At 40.4% G+C, this 23,402-nt stretch overlaps 1 protein-coding gene and 1 long non-coding RNA gene across 13 annotated transcripts; both read right to left on the reverse strand.

The window, feature by feature from the left end:
* Positions 1–2,547: 2,547 nt before the first annotated feature.
* Positions 2,548–6,305, reverse strand: LOC133922181 (uncharacterized). Its single transcript, XR_009910402.1, has 2 exons — positions 5,199–6,305; positions 2,548–3,224 (listed from the first exon to the last, which is right to left on the reverse strand). It is a non-coding gene; the product is annotated as an uncharacterized LOC133922181 (long non-coding RNA).
* Positions 6,306–8,948: 2,643 nt separating this feature from the next.
* Positions 8,949–20,607, reverse strand: LOC133922182 (uncharacterized). 12 transcript variants are annotated; one of them, XR_009910409.1, is made up of 5 exons: positions 20,211–20,607; positions 20,020–20,111; positions 19,792–19,926; positions 9,544–9,621; positions 8,965–9,378 (listed from the first exon to the last, which is right to left on the reverse strand). XR_009910409.1 is itself a non-coding variant. In XM_062367395.1 (4 exons), the coding sequence occupies exons 1-4, from the start codon at positions 20,301–20,303 to the stop codon at positions 9,348–9,350; spliced, it is 240 nt and encodes a 79-aa protein (XP_062223379.1). In that variant the 5' UTR covers positions 20,304–20,607; the 3' UTR covers positions 8,949–9,347. The 12 variants fall into 12 exon arrangements, 5 of the variants coding, with proteins under 5 accessions (XP_062223379.1, XP_062223378.1, XP_062223375.1 ...); XR_009910405.1 differs by having other exon boundaries at positions 8,970–9,346; positions 9,502–9,621; XR_009910407.1 differs by having other exon boundaries at positions 8,975–9,346; positions 20,043–20,111; positions 20,242–20,607.
* Positions 20,608–23,402: the final 2,795 nt, after the last annotated feature.

The raw sequence follows: 23,402 nt of genomic DNA on the forward strand, positions 1-23,402 counted from the left end.
AATACGTTATGTGAATTTTTTTTCATAAATAATATCATTTACATCATATTTTATAGGGAGAAAGTTAAAAAAAAGAAAAAAAGTTGAAGGATGCAGCTTATTTATTAATTCATGTTAAGAAAAAGCTTAATATACAAACATATATTTTTTTGTGTAGGGTGTATCTTAAGAGGATCTTTAAAATTGGTTTAACTTCATTTAGAGTTTTCTTAATCTCAACATGATTTTTACAAAGTTCTCAAGTATAAAGTGAATATGTTAACAAATAGTATTATAATTAATTTTTTCATGTCTACCATTATTTTTTCAAAAAAAATAGTATAAGTAAACTAATAAAAGTGGGTTTTTACTGATTTGAGAGGTGTGATAGATTAGTTATGAATTAATCTACTCGCAACATATTTACACAATCATGTGTATTACAATAACTATTTCATGAGTTTATGTATTTTTAAAATACATAGTATAATGTAAAGAAGACTAACAAAATTAGTTTCATAATTTTTAATTAGCAAAGAGTTAACTATGCATTTAACTAAGTTTAGCAAATATATTTTCTCGTAGAAAATATTTAAATTTTTATGAGTATAAATACTTTTATCATGTAGATCATGTTAAGAAAAGAATAATTTTTTTTTCAATTGATTTGTAGCTCAGATGAATTAGTTATTGATTTTACAAGACTTAGCCATTTTTTGGATTTTTGTTGACTTCACTGAAATTTAAGAAAACCGCTCGATAAATAGGGAAAACCAAATGGTTACCGGGAAATGCGGTCAATACAGAAAAACTGGTCAATAAATTGGTGAATTTGCTCGGTAACCGGTCTAATTCGAGCGGTTACCGAATGCCGATCCGGTCAACTTCTTCTCCAAATTACAAATTTGATCAAGTGAATTTTGAACGAATTCTCACCGAATTTTAAGAGGTTTTCACGATAACCACAAATTTTTGTTTACTATTGGGGAGCGGTTTTCGTGCCTCAAATGAAAGAACCTGAAAAAAAAATCTAAAATTAGATAATATACGTGACCGTATTTACCAAAATAGACAACATATCATCGTATTTACAATTTTAACATTCGTATTCGACACTTCATTTATTAAAAATTGATTTTCGGTACACCGTAACCCAAAAATGCCATATTCCATACACCATGTGTACCGAATAATGTGCTACAGCGGCCGGCTATGAACAGTGTCGCGCATGAACAGTACATCAGCGCGTTTGAATTTTACTTTCCCTGTTCTTCAAAACGGTGGTCTTCTGTTACTCTAAAAATTTTAAAACATTTATTTATGTGTTCCATAATCCATGTGCAACCCATTTTAATTGAATTCACCGAAAAATCTTTTGTATATTTTAAACTAAAATTCTCCAAAAATAGTTACTTTTATAACTTGTAACAATTTTTAGTGTTTCAAATAAATTCCTAAAAATCTAAAAAATTCACTAATATTCTTCTTATGTGATGGACTAATTTTTAAAATTATTCTAAGCCCTAGGTTATACGATGAAAAAATGAGTTCCTTTTGTACTGTTCATGTGCGACACTATTTATGGCCGGCTATATTCAGCACACGGTGTGCCGAATATGGCACTGTAGCACCGTATTCGGCATGCGGCATGCTGAATACGGTGCTACAGTGCCATATTCGGCACACCGTGTGTTGAATATGGCATTTTTGGGTACGGTGTATCAAAAATCAATTTTCGGTAAATGAAGTACCAAATACGAACGCTAAAATTGTAAATACAATGATATGTTGTCTATTTCGATAAATACGGTCATGTATATTGTCTAATTTTGGATTTTTGCCAAAGAACCTTGATGGCGACATGGCGTATATACTTTCATATATCTTAAGGAATCATGTCTTTGAAAACTTTTATATGTATGGTCCACTATTTATCATGTTCCTTTTGCAAAGAATTTCATAGTTTGAAACATTATATGCCTAATGGAGAAATGCAGTGGACAAGAAGCTGGAACATGGCATCATCATCAAAGTCTGGATAGGCTGTCAAATCATCTTTTGCGTTCTTCGGAGACAACAAGAGCATGCATCCAATCGCATGGTAGCACAATTAATCCCGTTGTTGCATTAATTGAAAGAAATTTCATCTATTAGCTAGTGCCTTATATCATGCTATATCTCATTTTTCTCTGCATTCATGGACATGTCGTCATGTGATATAATTGATGATTGATTGCACGTGTAATGGAATCTTTATGGATTGGCTAAAAATTAAGTTTGGTTATTAATGAATTTCTCATTGTCACCAAACGGTACATGCCCTACACATACCCAACAAGTTCCTCTCCGTCACGAGAAAATAAAAAAATGTTTCTTTGGGATGAGAAAAGAGAGAAAAAAGGGCAATGGCAAGCAACATACCTAGCTCATCTTAGCGGTTATTGCTAGCAATTATATGCAGGGAAGACGAAAAATGGCCAAAGATATCATGAACTAGTGGAGATCGGCACGCCCTCGCGCACCATTTGCTAGAAGAGATCATGTAAAAAGTTTGAAGTATGAAATAAATTTGGAAAAACGGTAACATTTGATACATAAGAGCGCTTAATAGTCAAGTACAACCAACGGTATATATTACACAAAGACCAAACTAGCAGCATAGGATCATCTTAGTTGTTCAGCAAAGAACAACATTATATATTACACAGAGTATGTCAAGGAGGATGTATAAAAATATAAACTATTTAAAACATAGTACCATAGTTAGCACCATAGTTATATACGGAGTATGGCTTTATCAAGGTGGATACATGAAAATATAAACTATTTACAACACAGTACCATAGTTAGCACCATAATTATCCATAGCTTACATGGTGCTAACGTCTGTTCTCATCTAATAGCTCCTTTGTCATACCTAAAATCTTTTAGGTGCACATAAGCTTCTTGTTTCAATGTAATGTATTGCTTTCAGAGCTACGTTTTCTTCGGTGCTAAAGCTTACAAAGGCACACACAATACTTAGTGATAGTCTTATTAGAGTCACCTCGTAGTCCACTGGCAAGATAACCATCTTTCTTCCCTAAACCCTGAAAAGAAATCTTGCTTAAAATATCCAGAACAATCATTTCAGCAAAGTCAGAAAAAAGGTAACATGAAGAAAATAGACCTGGTCAGCTGATTCTCTGTCCTTAAATAAGGACTAGCGCACAAATACCTTTTTATCTCCAACCTCTGTGTCTTGGCTGCATTGTATAAAAACAAAAATATCAGAATTCACCTAACATATATATATGGTATAAGCTGACATACAAAGCAGTCCTTTGCTAAGTGAAATCAGGCTCAGTATGTTATTCTCAAAACTGGAATCAAAGCGAATCATAGTACCTGGGCTTAGACAAAAGCAATTGGTGTCTTAATAGAATTGTGTAAGCACAAGCGGTGATACAAAATTTTGACCATATGGACAAATCATTTCCTATTATTCAAAGCAATGCACAAGAACTGTGCATTATAATTTTATATATAATTTTTTTATCAAACACCATTGGCAAGGTTTTTGTTTTAAAAACAATTTTTCATTCTCAAGTAGTAAAAGTGTTAGGGGAAAATAAACCACCCTAAGGATAATGGTCGAAGATCACCGTCGAGATCCCTCCTAAGCCTTAATCTCCGAACCCTCTGTTAAAAGCTCTATCTCTGATATCATTACATCCTTTCACGATACCCCTTCACACCTACGAAGCCCTCCCTTGGCTCCGCTGGTTCGACCTCCCGAAGCCTTCGAAAACATGACCTCTCGAAACCTTGGTCCTCCGAAGCTTCGGCCTCCCGAAGCCCCGGCCCTCCGAGGTTCCGCTTCCTAAAGCCTTCACCTCCTTGTTCTGTGCCTCCCGAGACCCCCGCCTCAGGATGATAGGGCCGCCTTCCCGAAGGCAGCAGGGTGAGTCAGCAAGTCCTGGAAAGATCTGTTGAGCTGCAAAGAAGTGACCGGCATTAAAGGCCTAGGCTGAATAGATGCCAACTCTGACACCTTGGCGTGATTAGGGCTATTCTGACACCCCTGACAATGCGGCGATGGGTCGCAATGGGCGACTGGCTCACCCCCTTTAGGAGGCAGGCACCATAATAATTACCATGGTGGATATTTATCTCCCGACAGGATAGATGGTAGTTATCCGGGATAAGGCTCAGTAATTTGGCTGAATACCAGATATTTGTATATTATGATAACTTGTACGTCAAGCTACACATGGCCCTATAAATAGGAGGTCATGGTCCTCTGGGCAGGGGACGGACACACAATACGCATCACAGCGAACACTGTGATACTCCTTCCAGAGTGATAAATTTTTCTATTATCAATATATTCGTGGTATTTCTTCCTCTCAAACTTCGTCTCCAAGCTCGAGACTCCTTCTTCAAAGAAACTCTCGCCGTACTTACTGGAGCAAGACGCACTCTTGCTCCAACAAGAAGCAAATCATAGTACCTAGGCTCAGACAAATGCAATTAGTGTTTTGATAGAATTGTGTGAGCATAAGCGGTGATACAACATTTTGACCATATGGATAAATCAATTTCTATGATTCAAAGTACTGCACAAAAACTATGCATTATACTGTTATATATAATATTTTTATCCAACACGAATGGCAAGTGCTTTTTTTTTAAATTTTTTTTTGTCATTCTCAAGTAGCAGAAGCAGGAAGCTATACAATAACATGTACATCTAATCTGGTATTCCATCTATTGAACATTCGAACAGGCACAAGCCCCAGCTTTTCAAATAGTAAAAACATAAATCTACTTCAATATAGAAATAACATGTGTCTGAGATATGTCCACAAAGTAGAAAGCTAATTCGATATAGAAATACACATGTGACTAAGATGTGCACACAAATAACAGAAAAGATATATAGTTGCCTGTTGAAAACTGGAATGCAGAAATCAATTAGGCAAGCTTGCTGTCCAACTTTCTTGCAGATAACTTAAAAGTGTCCAAAGCTATTGGTTAACAAAATAGGTATACTTCATAAATAATGTTAGCAAGAAAATCTATTCCACTTCTCATTATGCCCTTAAAATCGATAGCAACTGTGATGTGATATGAAAATGATTTACAAATAAGCTATAGGATAACGGGTATAGTACAAATAGTATCATAAATGAGGTAAATCAGTGCTTTAAATACAAACATGAACAAACAAATATCACCTTATTTTTTGGTTGTAGCATTCAGTCGCATGGGCTCCGAATAGAGTGCATGGTGGATACCACCAGCAGCAGTAGAAACCATCATGTGTATTTTCTAGCCTTCCAAAAATACATGCAAAATCAAGCAATGGCCCAACATAAAAGCATAAATTTTAGGCTATGCAGCTGATAGAACAGACTAACTTTTGTAATGGAACGAGGTAAAAGACTCCAGAGCAAGGTAAAACACGACAAAGGATGTGAGCAATCCTTATCCTACCTAATCATACACATAGCCAGAACCGCCAGATATCTAGTGAAAGTCTGGTTTGTCTGATATCTACCATAGCTAGAAATTGATAATACCATCTAGATTTCCCCCTATCCTAATAATAAATCTTCAGCACAACATGACATAGTTTATAACAATTTTGACAGGAGCAGCCTTGAATGTTGAAAAAAGATACAATTCGACACTATTTTTTGAATGGGACAATTGCAAAGAAATCACTACTCCTGTTGTTATTGCAAGCTTGCCACTAGAAAATTACAAAAATGCTATTAAAACTGTCATTCAAGTGGCATCCTTGCAAAAAATAAAAAACCAGGGAGGTATTTGCAAATGCCTCTTTTTGAATTGGTCAAAACAAGCACAATACCCATTTTTGGAATAACCAAACAAGGCCACAAACAGCAGCAACAAAAAAAAAATGTAAAACACTATTAGTCGAGAAATATTTTTAAGGAAGTAACATTCAATAAGCATTGCCATGATCTGCCCACATGAAGAAATCTTCAGCAAGCAATAAGTTCTCTAAGCGATCAGACTTGAATATTTGATACTTTCTTGAATGGAAAGAAACTAAATGAAATCGATAATATGCAAGTACTTGACCAGGTAAAAACTTTTATAGCCCTTATATCTAGCAGGCTTATCACTTGCGCTCCATAGCATATTGATATGATGTGCCTTAAAGAGAGAAATGACATAATCTTTTAGGAGTGTCATTTTGTAACTAAGCAATGGAGCACTACATGAGACAGACATCACCGCAGAAGATTATTCTATGACACCACTGCACACATAATGAAACTAAAAAAATACAATGCGAGACGTTCAAGACGCTCTAGATAAGTAGGATAAAATTTCACAATAAAATACAGGATATCACACACTGCAAGAAAGTATGGGTATGATTTACAAATCTATGAATTATCTAAATGAACCACCGCCTAAAGGAAATTTGATAAACATCAAAATCAAACTTGTCTAGAAAAGCATGAGATTAAAAAGTTGATTCAATAAACTGCTTCAAGCTTTATATAGCAACATTGAACCGCATTTTATGAATGGGAGCATAACAATGAAAAATTTATCGACTAAGAAACCTTTTGTACGCTACATTACCAACCAAAACAATCCATATCAGCAACGGGGTGAGCAGAAAACCAAATTTTGCAACGAATTTCAATGCTCACCAGCGTATTAGAATCGTTAGTGCTCTCCTTTCCTAACAAGGACAGCCTTACTAATTTGCTTAGCACAGCTGCAATTCCCTGCCATTTCTTACATAATCAGAGGTATACAAGGCAGTTTTTGTTGGATCAACCGTATGACATACTGCTGCCTATTGTCCCACATATCTACCTCAATGCGTTACAAATGTGAAAAATCTAGCAATGGTTCCATGCAGGGCCACTTAAGGAAATGAGGTTTACAACATACGTAGTAAGTATTCATTTGAAAAAAATAAAATATATATCTAGAAACACCAGCAATTATTTCTAAATCTAGATGTTAAAGCATCAATACTTAATTACATGAGCTAAATCTGGTGGGTAAGAAAGAACTAAATGGATCAGTTTATACCTTGGTCCTCGCATGAGCTACCAAATTACAGAGCATAACTAATAAATTAGCAGATGGCTATATTCTCACACACACGATAATAAATTGATAGAACAAACGAAAGAACAGAGATGCGCCATCGTGGCCTTGCGCATATAATGTGTTAAGGAAAACGATATTTGCTTCCAGTAGAGACACAGAACCACTGCAGCCTCTGATCTTGTAAGGATATGCTACTTATGCCGCCTCCTCTTTAGGAGATAATATCAGAGAGGAATCTTTTAGGTGACAACCCACCCAAGACCATCTTTTCAGCATGATCTTTATTTAGATTAGAAAACCATGAGCTGAAATATGCAAAAACAAAAAAAGGTGATTTAAAGGAAAACAGCAGTAGAGAAAAATTGCTAAATAGAATAATCGCAAGGCTCTTCTAATAAAAAACAAACTGATTGTATCCGAGCAATTAGTAGAACTAATATGGGATTTTCCAAAACATTTTATCAACATCCTAAAACTGCAGTTTCAATACATATGCGGAACTATCGATTCATTTATCAACATCGTACTTTTCAGTTGCTGCCAAAAAAAAGGTCCTCCGGCTAAGCAGGTAGCAAATGCTAACAAACCTATGAAAGGAGAAGACATCTCGGCCTATTTTTTTTGTTGGCAACACAGCTGAACTGGATGACCCTCCATGTGCGATAAGAGCCTTTTTGCCTTTACCATTAGTGCCTTCGTTACTGGACCTCCTTATGGTTGGAATTGTAGGGTGCGTACCATCTGAGCAGGCATGTTATTTACCTGGTATGAGCGCTGGTGTCCCCTGAAGCAATTGTCTATCAAATGATTATGATTGTATACTTCTGAGACACCAGAGATGCTATCTCATTTGGGATGTCATTAGCTCTCCGGCAGCTTGCGAGCAAGACGGCGGCCTATGTTTTTGAAGAAAACAAATTCTGCCTCGTCTGATCCATTAGTTCCAACTAAGAAGATCTCGTACCTGGACAGGAACCAATAGAAAAGGTAACAAAAGGGCTACTCTGATCAATTCATATATAAAAAAGGAGACTCGTAAGTCAGTGGAAATAAGGATCTAACAAAGAAATGGCACCTGAATTTATATCCTATGCACTGCTATTCCTGGCATTTTTATCCATTGCCGTCTGGAAGCAAAGTCTTGCTGCAGTAGTTGCAAGAAGGTAGAAATGGAAACAAAGCTAAAAGACCAGCGAAGCACACCACAGAATAATACATGTTCAAAAACTCATGTACTTTCGGAACATCAGGATTTATGTACCAACGGCAAGCTATGTTTCCACCAGAACAAGAGCAGATGTCGATATCTATTCTAAAAGATTTGATGCCGCATGGAAGGCATTTATGCCACCTTGTAAGATAGTTTCTCTTCAGGTTATCTAAGAGAATCCTAGACTTGGCCAAGATAATCGTGAAGTCAATGGAAAATCTGATTGGGCATGCTCCTTAACTGACAGAGTCACTCTTTCTGTCTAGGTGGAGTTACATTTTTGTCATGGAAAGATGGCAAGATATACAGAAGAAATGTATGTTCCATTTCTTTTTTTATTAGTACGCCCGGATGAGAAAAACAATACAAACAACTGTGCATTATTATAACTATTCTAACACATTTTGTCATATTCGTTGATCCTAGAATTCCTAACGAAGGCTTATATTACATTCATGGTATCCTAAAAGAGTGTCAAATTCTATGCAATGGTACCCCAATATGAGCATAGGCCATGTAGTCTTTTTGTATTCATACCTACAGTGTCTACGAATTCGGTGTGCAATAAAGATGCAAACTATATCAGCTGATGTTCAGAACATTTTGTTTACAACTCAAAACATTAGTAATTTAATGGTGCGATGAGCAATGCAAATGTCAGTAGCTGCCAGCATATATAAACTTTGAAAACATCAGCATCTCATATTCGACAAGACTTGTCTCAATTGCACTGAAACAAAATAGCTTGAGCTGATTTAGTAGTAGATGGTAAACATTTGTGTCAGAGCCAATCTATGATACAACAAAAGCTACCAGCAGTATGTGACTAACCTCTTGTCAAATTTAGCCTCCTGAAGGGCCTTCCCATGAAATAGTAGGCGGTACTGACATATTGAGCTGAAGTATGTTCACCTCCATGAAAGATCTTGTCATTGAATCAACACGTAGAGCATTATTACCAGTTCAAGAAGATCTTCCCTTGCGTAGCTGCAGTTGCATATTAGGATCAGATCCTCCACAACAATAATGCTAACTTCTTGATACCATAATATCCATTGCTGCTTCCACCTTACAAAATAAGAACATTGGAGCTGAGGTCACTGCAGATGATATACAACATCATAGAATCCAGATCTTGAAATTCCAAAAGGTTATATCAATGCATAATCAGTATTTATTTTCAATCTTTATCTAATTGTAGAAAAAGGAGATGCAATTATAACCTGAGTCGAAAGTAATAGTTAGCACATAGCTGCGAGGAGCACCTGAATTGGCAAATGAAGGAGGCACATGAGTGAATTGCTGGTGTCGAGGCCAGGAACCTATCATTGCTACAAAGCTGCCTGCAAACAAGCATCTTCCATTAGATCAATTTGTGAACAGGGCCACGAAAGTAGTACCATCATCAAGAATAAACATTAATTTGTATTATTTTTTTGACTGATACAAATGAACATTTTCTGATGGATACATGAAAAGAAGCTATAGACTCACAATGAATCACTACCGGAAACGATGTGTATACCGAGTGGCTACATGTATGCCGAGTGCTATATATCGGGCACTCGGCAAATAATCACCTACGCCGAGTGCCGGACGAAAGCACTCGGCAAACAAATAGGCACTCGGTAAACACATCAAAAAAAACACTCGGCAAACCATAGCACTCGGCAAAATTGAGAACAAACACTCGGCGAATTCGGGCACTCGGCAAACAGCGCGCCACGTGTCCCTCCGTTCGGCGGCTGACGGCGAGTCACCCCTTTGCCGAGTGTCGTCTAGCGGACACTCGGCAAACATAAATTTTTGCCGAGTGCTCGATATTAAGCACTCGGCAAACCTTTTATTTATTTATTTCCTTTTTGGTTTCCTTTTGTTCTCTTTTCTTTCTCGTAATAACAACCAACCAAAGGCCGCCACATCGATTCCGATACTACTACAGTATGATTTAAGAATGATATTGTTATAAATTTGGAGTTAGAATTCAGTCGTGCTTGAAGATTGAGATGCAGCAGATGTGGACTCCTGAGAGCGGCCCTTGGAATCAGTTGTGCTCTGTAAGAGAATAACAATTCTTCTTCCTTGCCTTAAAAAAAAGGAATTTTCAATGCTTGCCAAGTGGAAGAAGCAAAAGCAGATTAGCTTGACACACTAAGCTGCCCTTCTGATCTATGGGTTTTGCTTGGTTCATCGTTAAGTGCATCAGAGGAGGTAGCTGGTAGCATAGTGAGTAGTGGTGGAACAAAAAAGCGACTTCATTTGGTGATTCTTGGATGGATAACATGTTTGCTATGTTCCATCGAAATCTAACTTTATGGACAACTCTTTTTCATAAGAAATTATTTGATAGATATAAGTCAAATTTGATCTGCAAGTACATAAAATAACGAACAAAAATGGGTAGAAAAATATGAGACTTGCCATAGTGTCATGATATGATACGTAGAGGCCGAGATAAAAAATTGAGAAGGTTTCGCAAAAGTTGTCACGTACGATGCTTAGAAACCGAAGCATCTCCGAGGAAGAATCGTGGTTTCGAGAGGGAACGGATCAGATTTGAACCCGAAGTGACGTTTGAATCGTCGTTTGACCTTGAAACTTTTTTTACACTCAACATACAATAGAGCATATTCGATGTTAAAATTTGGTATTTTTCTGGGTCAGTTTGCTATTTTTAATTCATTAAGTGCATTTCTAGGCTTTTAATGGATATAAGTCAAATTTGATCTGCAAGTACATGAAATAATGAACAAAAATGGGTAGAAAAATCATATTCATGTTTTTGAGTCTATTTTTAGGCCTTACCCAAGAAATGAAAAGAAATTTGAAACATCTGGGCGGCAACACTCGACCAACAACATGTAGCTTATTGGTTTTTTAATTCTAAAAAAAGCAAACGAAGTTAGAAAAACATGAGACTTGCCATAGTGGCATGATATGATACGTAGAGGCTGAGATAAAAAATTGAGAAGGTTTCGCAAAAGTTGTCACGTACGATGCTTAGAAATTGAAGCATCTCCCAGTAAAAATCGTGGTTTCGAGAGGGAACGGATTAGGTTTGAACCCGAAGTGACGTTTGAATCGTCATTTGACCTTGAAAACTTTTTCTACTCTCAACATACAACATAGCATATTCGATGTTAAAATTTGGCATTTTTTGGGTCCGTTTGCTATTTCTAATTCATTTAGTGAATATGTAGTAAAAAAAAAATTTCAGGTGTTTGCCGAGTGTCGATGTTTTACACTCGGCAAACCACGTGTTTGCCGAGTACCTTGATCTCACACTCGGCAAACCAGTTGTTTGCCGAGTGTTACAGGTTTGACACTCGGTAAATATTTCACACTCGGCAAAGCAGCGAATATAGGGTTTCCCCACCCCGCGCGCGGGGACAGATCGAAAACTGTCCCGCGCGCGACTCCCCTCCTGCCGCCGCCGCCTCGGCCCGCTCCCGCCCCCCGTCCGCCGCCGCCTCGGCCCGCCGCCACCGCCAGCACCGCCGCCTCGGCCCCCCCCGGCCGCCAGCGCCGCCGCCCCGCCAGCGCCCCCGCTCCCATCCCACGCCGCGCCCCTCCGCCGCCAGCGCCGCCTCGGGCCGCCGCCGCCCCTCTGCCGCCGCGCCCCTCCGCCGCCTCGGCCCGCCGCCGCCGCGCCCCTGCGGGCCGCCGCCGCCTCGGCCCACGGCCCTGCACCGGCTTCGCCGCCGCCCCCTCTCCGCCGCCGCCTCGGCCGGCCGCTGCCGCCGCCGGCAACGCCCCCGCCCCCCCTCCGCCGGCACCTCGGCCCTCCGCCGCGGCTGCCGCGCGCTGCCCGACGCCGCCTCCCCCGCGGGTATAAGGTACGAACATGGAATTTCGGAAATCCTTTTTACCTGCATTCTTTCGAAACCTGTTGCACGAGCTTACACTACCAAAAAATCATTCAATAACGAACAACAGGTCCATGTTAATCGATACTAGCTTGTTGATACATATATAATTGCCATCTTTCATTAGTTGGCCAATAATGTATTTTAAATTAAAGCGGTATTGGGTGTAAAGTTTAGGAAGTTGCAATGAACGAGCACCTTACTAATATCTATGATGCACCTCTTGGAATTGTCTTTTCTTTGCTACTAAATGCATCTACCTCTTGAAAGATAATATAAGAGCATGTTTAATAGGATGCTTATATTCTGTCCATATATCACATCTTTTACATGTGGAGGCAGAGAGACAAGATGGAGGATGAGCACCCCCCCCCCCTGATCCATTGAGAACTTGAACAATTGATTGGGGTCAAAGAAAAAAAATCACAACAGAGTTATGTTTTAGCAAACCTTCATGGTGAATTAATTGACCATTTGATCCTAATACTTGAGCAAACCTATTTATTTGATTTAAGGAAGGAGCCGAGTTAGTGTGATGCAAACCAATTCCATTTTTAATAGAAGGGGCAGTATATACATGTTGGCAAATTGGCATATGTATTAGCAAATTGAAATTAAGAAAACTAAAAGCTAGTCCTGAGAAAGACTAATGTTTTGTATGGGGGATTGAATGGCCGACCACGTATGTTGATAAGAGGTCCATATATCATACTCTGAGAAACTAAATATCACACATTTGAGACCGTCCACGAGACAGAGCGATGGGAACAATCTCTCTAGCTAGTTGCTTGCGTGCAATGACCAAAGCATTAGAATATTACAATATAAACAATTGGGTCACAAAATATTCTATTAGAACGAATATTTAGTTAATTACCCCCCTAAGAAAATAGAATGAGCAGAATATAATTATGTTATGGACTCTACTAGGAAAATAGCAGCTAAAAATCTGCTCTTCCTTTCTCCAGATTCTGGTAGTCAGCTATGGAGGGATAATAGGTCAATATTCATGCATTAGCCTGGGATAATGTATATCCACATTCATACAAGAAAAATGGTAAAGGGGGAGAGGGAACGCAGTTTGGCCTCCACTGGCTCCGCTCCTAGGAAACATGAAGTGAGGGTGACATGGATCACGAATAGGATATAGTAAGACGGACTGTACCATTATGCTCCTAAAAGTTTTATAAAGCCATATCCTCAAATGGGTTCCCCTGAGTAACGCTAACAATGTTCTTTCTTACTACACCAAGATATTAAGCATCCTTAGGGATGAGCATATACCCTTTCATCCTTTTCATCCATTTCTTAGCAATAGCTTCTTGAAACCAAGCAACCCTATGTAATAAGAGTAAAAAAAAACATTGGCGGCCGGTCCTTGAACTTGTTGTTCAGGAGTGTAGTTAGGTCCATAAACTCTAAAAACAGTTTCATACCCCTAAACTTATTAGGTAGATCCCTTGAGGCCTAAACCTCCCTAATTAGCATCTAGCTGCCTATATGGCATTCTGATTTCTGACACAACAAAGTGACTTTGGGGCATGAAGATGCATTTTGAGAGTTCATGCTTCTAAGTGACACTCTTGAATAAGTTATTTAATGACTGCCATTATATTTCACTCTTAAAAGAATAGTAGTGTGTACATATTTGAAACTTCATCAGCTATCATCTGTAATGGTGCCCATAGAGTAGATCGGCCGTCATTTTATACTTCCCTTTCCTTCTCTTGTGCATGTACATTTATTTGTATTCTGATTTGTTATGCAGATACGCCGTTTTCACATAGACAAATCCAAATTTCCAACGATATTGTTTGTATAACGAGGAATTCTATTTAATGTATGCTTTTGGTTTTGGTCTGTGATTATAATCCTATTACTATTATTGGAAATAGAAACACAATTCCTTTTGATTTATTATTACATGTATCCTCAATGGTATATTACTTTGATTCACCATGTCGATCCTACATTTACAAATAAACAAAATGAACTCTCAAGAATGAGCTCTCCTGTAGCAGAGAGACAAGATGGAGGATGAGCACCCCCCCCTGATCCATTGAGAACTTGATTCAATTGTACAATGTTTATTCAATTAACGCAGTAAAGCTACGTTTAATAGCCATAAATCAATGTTTAGCTGCACCTCTCTTTTCCCTTCTATTCCAATTGTTTCCTTTGTACAAGGTTTATTCAATTATTTGTTTTCAATTTGGCTGCAATCATAAAACATGCATGCACATCATATAAAATAATATTCCACTTTTATTTTGCATCATCGTCCATGCAAATTATCATATTTAATTTTCCCATGTCACTTTGTTGTGTGGGGGTGGCGCCAAGCCGCCAAGCCAAGAAGAGGGCTCAATGTTATCCATTATTGTATATACTCCATGTTATCATTTCTGTATTCTGGTATATCTAGGAATGTATTCAAAGTTATTGTAATTTGCTGCTTTCCTAATCTTATATTCTTTATAGGTAACCACTTATGTTTTGACAAGACCTGGAAGGGAGTTGTTATTCACAATTGTCTCACTGGAGGAGAAGTACAAAGCCAAGGTAAATTCCTTACCTAACTTGAGCTTGATGTCCAATAGCAAACGGGAGGGGCATGACTTGGTACTCCATAGACAATCAGGCATAGAAAATGCTGTGTAACTCATATTTATGTTGTTCTGACTTCTAAAAAGGTTCCATGATATTATTTCAAATAAAATGGTAATGATAATCATACGTGGCCTGTTACATTTTTGCCAAAAACTCTGAAGATCACTATTATTTCAGTACAGCATGTCTTGAGATATATGTCTCTCTTGGCAGACACACTTGCTGGGGCTGTTATTGCATATAAAATGATCACATAGATTCCTGGTAATTGCTACGCTATTCCAGATAAAAATGCATGGTGCATTTCAATGACTGTTAATTAGTACATGGGAGTCTTAGATTATTCAAGTATTAGATGGTTTTCGTTTTGTTATGGTTATATATATCTGCTTCAAAAATTCGTACAGATTGTATTTGGAACAGCTTGGTATTTGGTAGCACACCAAATTATAGTATCATAGGAAATATACCTTCTTTTATTCAAATGTACCTTCTTTTATTCCTGCCATCATTTTACCTTATTTTAATCAAATGTTTAGTCTAACATATGGATGCCAAAAACTGAGATATTATGTCATTTCTAAACCTGAGACTAAAATCTGGTTTGCATGTACAACTACTCTATATTTGCAAATTTTCTTAAATTAGAACAAGCTGTTAATTTAGGGTTTAGGATGTGCATGTCGCGTAACCTATGCGTCTCCCGTTTGAAAGAGTTATGGTTATAAATATGCAAGTCTTTGCATATCTATAACCGTAACTGTTTCGAATTGTCCACATTTTTTGGACAGCCTGAGGATGTGTAGATTGGGTTCGTTTCAATGCTCTACTCCGATCGGAGACAGAGTTTCGGCAGCGTCTCCCCGTTGTTCTCCGGATACACATTGTCTTGGCTTGTTGCCGAGACGTGTATTTGGAGAACAGCGGGGTGGTGCTGCCGAAATTCTGTCTCGGATCGGAGTAGAGCATGGAAACAGCCCAATGTACACATCATCGGGTGGGATTAGGACCTATCTTTACCTATTAGATAGTTTGATGCATGCCGATTCCCTCTTATGGTAAAACACAAATATTTGATGGAAATAATTAATTGTATGTGTATGTTTCCCAATATGTTAGAGGATGGATGATCGTGAGTGGATGTACACTGGCCGCTCTAGTCAGGGTTTTTTGACCGATGAATGGATCCAGAAGACCGATGCATTCTTGGAATTAGCATTTGCTAGGCCAAAGGGACCTCGTGGAACTTGGTGCCCCTGCAGTATTTGTGCAAACGCGCGTCAACAAACAAAGGAGGTCATGGGTCAACACCTTTGTAAGAATGGGTTTATGCCACACTATACCCGGTGGACCTACCATGGTGAGTCCGAACGTGCCAGAGAGGAGGTGGTGCGTCAACGCACCAATGACTATGATGTCGGGGTCGGAGACATGCTAGATGACTTCCATGACGCACATTTTAATGAAGCACGTATGGAGGACGTGCCGGAGTCAACCGCAAAGGCCTTTTATGATATGTTGTCTACAGCGCAGCAACCCCTTCACGGGCATTGCAAGGTTTCTCAACTAGATGCCATCGGACGCCTAATGGCTATCAAGTCCCAGTTTAGCTGCAGCCGAGAATCCTTCGATGCAATGCTGACAGTTGTTGGTAGCCTTCTCCCGGAAGGTCACATTCTGCCAAAGAGCATGTACGAGTCGAAGAAAGTCCTCCGTGCACTTAAGATGCCATATGAGCAGATACATGCTTGTCCAAAGGGATGCATCTTATTTAGGAAAGAACACGCGGACGCAAAGTATTGTGTGAAGTGCAATTCCTCTAGGTATCTTGAGGTAGACTCTGGTGATGGTCAGAAGAGGCAGCTCGCAATCCCCGTGAAGATCCTTCGGTATCTTCCATTCGTACCGAGAATCCAACGACTGTATATGACTGTGGAATCTGCTAAACAGATGACATGGCACAAAGATGGGCGTCGATACAATCCTGACAAGCTGGTACATCGCACTACATTAGTCAATACTAATCGCATGGAAATTATTTAACTAATGACTGGATCCGTCGCGTCTATATGCAGGATTTTTTTAGATGCGAGCCGGGCTTGGAGGCTAGGGCAGCTGCTGTCATCGACAAAGCTTCCAAGAAACTTGTTAAGGATATGCACTATGAGGCGCGCGTCCAGGCCGTGATCAAATTTCACGCGGAACACCTTGGAGCGAAGGTGACAAAAAAAGACGCTAGGACCATATCTCTGACCCGGGAGCAGTACCTGAAGGTAAAGTACAATAAAGCTTATTGTTCCTTAGATTACTAACACTTAATTTCTTCTTCTTATATATCATGCACTTGATTATTTAGGTGCCTCCGGGGTGGTGCGCCGGAGACCTTCCGTGCTGGTTTGTGATCGTGGACAAGTGGTGCGCTCCCGAGTGGGAGGAGAGTCACAATGCTTGCCGGGAAAGGCGATTGTTGATGCCTGGCGCGCCACACCATCAAGGCAACCTCAGCCTGACTGGTTTCGCGGCTAGATGGGTATGCAATAGCATCTGTTGTTCCCAAGCTCAGTTCTCCTTAATTTCTGTGCGGGCGTCCCCTTTATGAATGTTATTGCTTTTCTGTTGCAGTCGGCAAAAAACGATGGTCAGCCTCTCTCCCAGTTCAAGGCTTATGCTTTGGCCCATAAGTCGAAGGCGATGCACGGGGTTGCTTATGACCCGAATGACCCGGCCTCAGCGTACACCAACGAGAACGTCAAGGCTCGCCTGGATGGATACACATCGATGGCAAAGGAGGTCCACGGCCCAGACTTTGATCCGAGCGAGCAGGATCTTGATGGGGAAGTGGTTATGAGGGCGGGAGGAGGCAAGAAACATGGCCGGTTCTGGATTGGCGACGGCACACTCGATACGGCCACCACTCCCTCTCTCTCTCAGCTTAGAGCTCAGAGCACGAGCTCAGGTCCGGGTATACGCCCTCGCCCAGAGCCTACACGGATTGCGATGAACGAAATACAGGTTAGTTCTGTTTCATTCATCCTCCACTATCTTTACATGCTTTGCATTGGAACGATGATGAGATTGCGATGACATACTGTAGGCCCAGTTGGATGAAGAAAGGAGGCTCCGGCACGAATTAGAGAGATCGTTCGAGGAGAGGATGGCGGCAGAACGATCCCAGTGGTATGCGATGATGACGCCCCTTTATGCTGCAATGGGTCAAACTCCGCCACCGATGCTAACCCCTTCTCGTCCACTTGCTCCACAGGCTCCAAACACTGGCGGCAGAACGATCCCAGTGGTATGCGATGATGACGCCCCTTTATGCTGCAATGGGTCAAACTCCGCCACCGATGCCAACCCCTTCTCGTCCACTTGCTCCACAGGCTCCAAACACTCCTGTGAGTTAGTTTATAACCTTGTAATCACCATTATTACCATTCTTACAACCATAGAGTGTTGTGCTAACTATCTACTTTGTGCAGTATCCATCAGAGGGATCGAATACGCCTGGAGCTGGAGGTTCGCACTTTGGTACTCCACCTCACTTTGGTTTGTTCTCCTCACTTTGAAAACTTACTTTTGTAACCCTATATCCATACTTACCATTTCTGTTTACTTTCAAATGCATACTTCTTAATTAGCGTTTTTGCTCCTTAATTGATGCAGGTTAAGGTGGTAATCAAGTGTTGAGTCCGTTACGGCCTGCTACATTTTCTTTTTGTTTGGACTATGTTTTGCTATCTTGTCACGACAATTTGTCATGTTTGTGTCACTTGCGACGGTTTATGTGATGTTTGTGTAATATGCGATGTTTATGCGACGCTTTATGTGATGTTTGTGTAATATGTGATGTTTATGTGACGCTTTATGTGATGTTTGCGTAATATGCGATGTTTATGCGACGCTTTATGTGATGTTTGCGTAATATGTGATGTTTATGTGAAGGTGGTAATCTGTGATATATATGTATATTGTTTTGAATTGCAGTGACAGTTTTGAATCTGGTATGGGTCAATTGTCGACCTGCTAAATAACAGTTTGCCGAGTGTTACACTCGGCAAACAAGGCTATGCCGAGTGTTACACTCGGCAAAACGGACACGTGTCACAAGGCTGTTCAATCTGGCATTTTGGATGCCACTTTGCCGAGTGTCCACGGGATACACTCGGCAATGCGTGGCACGTGTTGCCAAACTGTGCTATTTGGGTGCTATTCTGTGCTCACTTTGCCGAGTGTATACACGGACACTCGGCAAAGTGTCCTCGTTTTTGCCGAGTGTATCCCTGAGACACTCGGCAAAGTGTCCTCGTGTTTGCCGAGTGTATCCCTGAGACACTCGGCAAAGAGGCCGTTAAAGCATTGGCACCGTTAGGTCACTTTTTTTTGCCGAGTGTCGTATTTGGCTCTCGGCAAATAGGTTTTCCGAGTGCACGATATAAAACACTCGGCAAACAGTATTTTGCCGGCACTGTGTATGCCGACAGTGATATGCCGAGTGTAACACTCGGCAACATGTTTGCCGAGTGTTTTAGGGCCTTCGCCGTGTGCCCTAGGCACACGGCAAAGTCTCGAAATCCGGTAGTGAATGGACATCCTAGGGAAAAATGTTGATATTGTTCTTTGATCGACCTCCCTGGTCTTGCTATATACAAAGCACCAACATAAAAAAAAAGGTTCCTAGGCATGACAGTTGGGAAGACACAAAGCAAATAAATCTGTGTTTTTTTTTTCAAATTCCTGGCCCCTTAGGTTCTCCTGCAGCAACAAAGGCAATGCACACAGATGTAAACTGGAGATGTAAATTTGAGAGAAGCAAATCTGATAGAACGGCAATAGACATGTGAAATAAATGCTAAGCCTAGTAATATATCTTGATTGATACCTTGTGGTACCACTCAAACATGCATAAAAACAACCTTATCAATCATAGGGCATTTTTTTTCTGGATAAGTAGCTGAAACCAAAGAAACGAAAAGCTGCATAAATGTAAAACTAAATTATGAAATAGATAAAGGAGATGCATGAATGCATCTACTGAACTGATAACAAAGGACTGGGTAAAAATTACTGCCCCTCGGCAATCCTCTCTATGCTCCTATATATCCCTTTGTAGAGCATGAACAGGAACATTTGCACTGGTTTGCAATAGCTAGGAACAAATATGTGCGCCTAAAACTGCAAAAAAATGATGAGAGAAAAAAAAGTTTAGTACCCCTGGGTGTTTTATCTTTGACAGAAAAGGCTGCAGGGAAGTGCGGCAACATGTACCTACGGTATGATAGTAATCTTACAAATAAAGATCCCAAAACTGCACCAAGCATGTTGCTAGGCAAACATCTACCACAGTAGCGAAAGTGACACTGAAATAAATAACAAAAAAGAATCCAATTTAATGACAATACAAGAAAGCATAAGCTAACTGGATGGATCAAGAGAGCATGATACACGCTCCGGCTCACCGAGACGACGAGGATGGCATTCAGGTGTTACCTCGCCTGGTACACGCCAGGTACATGAGGGCAGGTCCAACGTCGAGCCCTTGGACGCCACATGCAGCCACAGCACACTTTCCTCCTAGAGACACTGCCGCAATGGCTCCCCGCTGCCGTCGGGGCTGCAGATGCTGCCGATAGATGGAAGACTGGAGGGTTGGCACGAAGCTGCTCGATGGTTGGCGCTGCAAGGGTTGTCGTCCTCTGAACGGAGTGGAGCCCCTTCACTCGGAGTGGCACGACAGGCGCATCCCCACCGCTTTGACACACAAAACGGAGATCCTTCCCTTGGAGAGCCACGGTGGCAGCCTCTCCGCGTGTCGGGCGTGGAGTAGGCCAGCGGAGAGCGACGGAAGGAATATGACGATGGATTGTTTCTCTTACAATAACAAAATCATCATCTTTGGAGGGGAAAAACATAAAGAGAGATGCACTTAACTTGGACCTGTATAAGAAAACAGAGATGCACTATTATTAGCAGACCATAGTTGTCAAACACAAAATTATATTTTTATGTCAAGATCATGAACCGATGGGTTCGAAACTTTTGGTCATTGCATCCTTGAGCTGTCTGCAACCTTGTTGACCAATTTCTTAAGCCAAGGTAACTCAGACTTTGATGACATGACCAGCAAGATCGCAGATGTGCATTTTTCCCAGAACAACTCTAATCAATTAAGCGATAAAACGCATGAATAAACAAATTTAGGAGCCATATTGGAGAAGAAAGATAGGAAAGTTGGTAGTGTTAGTTCATGAGGCAAGGATAGAAGGAAGTCATGTACCATGAGTTGATAGAAGGGAGATGTGCGTAGCTTCTTCTGGACGCTGCTGCTTTCGCCTGAGCACTCGCAGTCACCTCCCGCGCAAGTGCCAGCCAGCCGATGGCTGCTGCCTCCGCCCGAGAGCTCCATGGTCCCTCCTAAATTTGTACTATATAGTATCAGACTATTATTTCCTGGACCAAATTGGCATATGCAACACTAGAGAGGCAAGAGAGTACTGGTACTAATATCATCAGCACTACACGGAATCCAGCCGTAGAAGCACGGCCCACGGGCCCGTCGTCGTCTTCGTCCTGACCAAGTCAGGAGCTTCTTGAATTCAGATACTACAACTATCTCAGTGTTGGGGCTTAAAAAAAGTTAGGAGCTTCTATTCTATCTATCTAACTAGAAGCCGCTCAACGCAGAATGAGCCGTAGCTCAAGTTGGCCAGCTGCTCGGGTGTGAGCACTGACACCTAGGTTCAATCCTTGGATCGAACTCGAGGTCTCATCAGGAGGTTTATTTCCTAATTACTCCTAGGGTACACATATACGTGCATGTTAAGTAGGTAAAATCTAAAATTAGATAATATACGTGGTCGTATTTATCAAAATAGACAATATATCGTTGTATTTATAATTCTAGCATATGTATTCGACACCTCATTTATCGAAAAGTAATTTTTGGTACACTGTACGTGGAAAAAAAATACGGATCCAGCCATATTTGACATATGAGGTGCATAATATAGCACTATATTACATTATCGACATGCCTCATGTGCTCCTTACGGATCCAGCCATATTTGACACATGCCAAAAATCAAGTGTATTCGGTACCTCATATGCCATTTGACACCTCATATGCCGAAAATCAAGTGTATTCGGCACATTAGGTGCCGAATATGGGCTACAGTGCCATATTCGACACCTCGTGTGTCGAATATAGTCTGTGCCGGTTGCGGTCCTTTCAATGCTGTCATTTTATGCTGGGAACCTCATGTACCTGTATAGGTCATATTTGACACCTCATGTGCCGAATACACATGATTTTCAGTATATAAGGTGCCGAATATGGCACTGTAGTGTTAGTTCATGAGGCAAGGATAGAAGGAAGTCATGTACCATGAGTTGATAGAAGGGAGAAGTGCGTAGCTTCTTCTGGACGCTGCTGCTTTCGCCTGAGCACTCGCAGTCACCTCCCGCGCAAGTGCCAGCCGGCCGATGGCTGCTGCCTCCGCCCGAGAGCTCCATGGTCCCTCCCACGCCAGCGCCGGCTGGCCACTTCATGCCATTGTCCTCGCAAAGGCTTCTCTCTGCTGACGCGGCCATCGATGCACGCAGGACGACCGGCACAGTAGTAGGGTGTTAAATAAGTTAAATAAGTTATGCAAGAAGATCAAAACGAAAAGAAAAGGCAAACTGAAACAATCTGGAAGAAGAATGTCAAATGTTCCTAAATCAAAAGGATGTATTAATTGTCGATGTCAACACAATTCACTTCTAGAAGCTTTGTGTCAAAGAAATCTACCACCAAAATTAGAAAATAACAAATGAACCGTAGTTGTTTCTACTTTGGCACCTAATATTCTGCTATCCAAAAAACTGAACAAGCACCATTTATGGAGATGGAAGATAGATCTATCAACAAATGCCACAAGAATTGGCATTTCCTTATGTACTCACTTTTCTTTCGGAAAAGAATTATCCGTGGAAAGCAAAAACAAATATGGACTCCCGGAAGATCAATGCGTGAATACCATGGAATCCTCAGGATTCTTCTCAGATAACTACATAGCATTGTGCCATTTTCCTATGTTCATTTTTTATAATCGTCATGCGAGCATGTCGTGCACTCCTATCCATTCAATTAGTTGGTTAAAAAATATTGTTTTTCCATTGATGATAGCGACAAAGTTTACAGAGAGGCTAATATATACTGCATATAAGAGATCTAGAGTGGACTTCATATTAGGACGTGCAATAAATGCAGCCAGTTCTGAAGAAGACCAGATGGTAGGAACCGGATCTTTTTCAATTAATCGGTGCATAAAAGAACAAATCCAGAACGTGATGGAGAGCAAAACCAGCATGCCGTGAGTATATCATTGCTCAACAGGACTGCAAATTCTCATCTTCTGCGGAATTCTATATATGAAACAAGCGAATTCTTCTATTAGGCTCATGGGAAAGCTCAGAGGACATTTTTATTTGAAAATAGGAAAAGCATTTGCCTCGTATAACTGTTAATTACCAACTTGAAACTTACATGTTATCCAATTTTGTCCTCATATATTACGGAAAAGGTCCAAGCATGGAATAATTGTCAACTATGTATTAAGTTATTATCATTTTGTTAAGGGGACACATTGAAATATAGCATTAAGTTAGCG

This window comes from Phragmites australis, chromosome 6, assembly GCF_958298935.1.
Source record: "Phragmites australis chromosome 6, lpPhrAust1.1, whole genome shotgun sequence".
Lineage (NCBI taxonomy): Eukaryota > Viridiplantae > Streptophyta > Magnoliopsida > Poales > Poaceae > Phragmites > Phragmites australis.

Excerpts from the sequence above, each read along its gene's own strand:
- LOC133922182 (XM_062367391.1), bottom strand. The coding sequence starts at position 20,303 with ATGTGGCGTCCAAGGGCTCGACGTTGGACCTGCCCTCATGTACCTGGC. Across the intron at positions 9,622-20,042 it reads CAGTTTTGGGATCTTTATTT|GCAGCTTTGTAGCAATGATA; the intron begins GTAAGATTACTA and ends GCTTGTTTGCAG. Across the intron at positions 9,347-9,501 it reads AACTATTACTTTCGACTCAG|GTGGAAGCAGCAATGGATAT; the intron begins GTTATAATTGCA and ends TTATTTTGTAAG.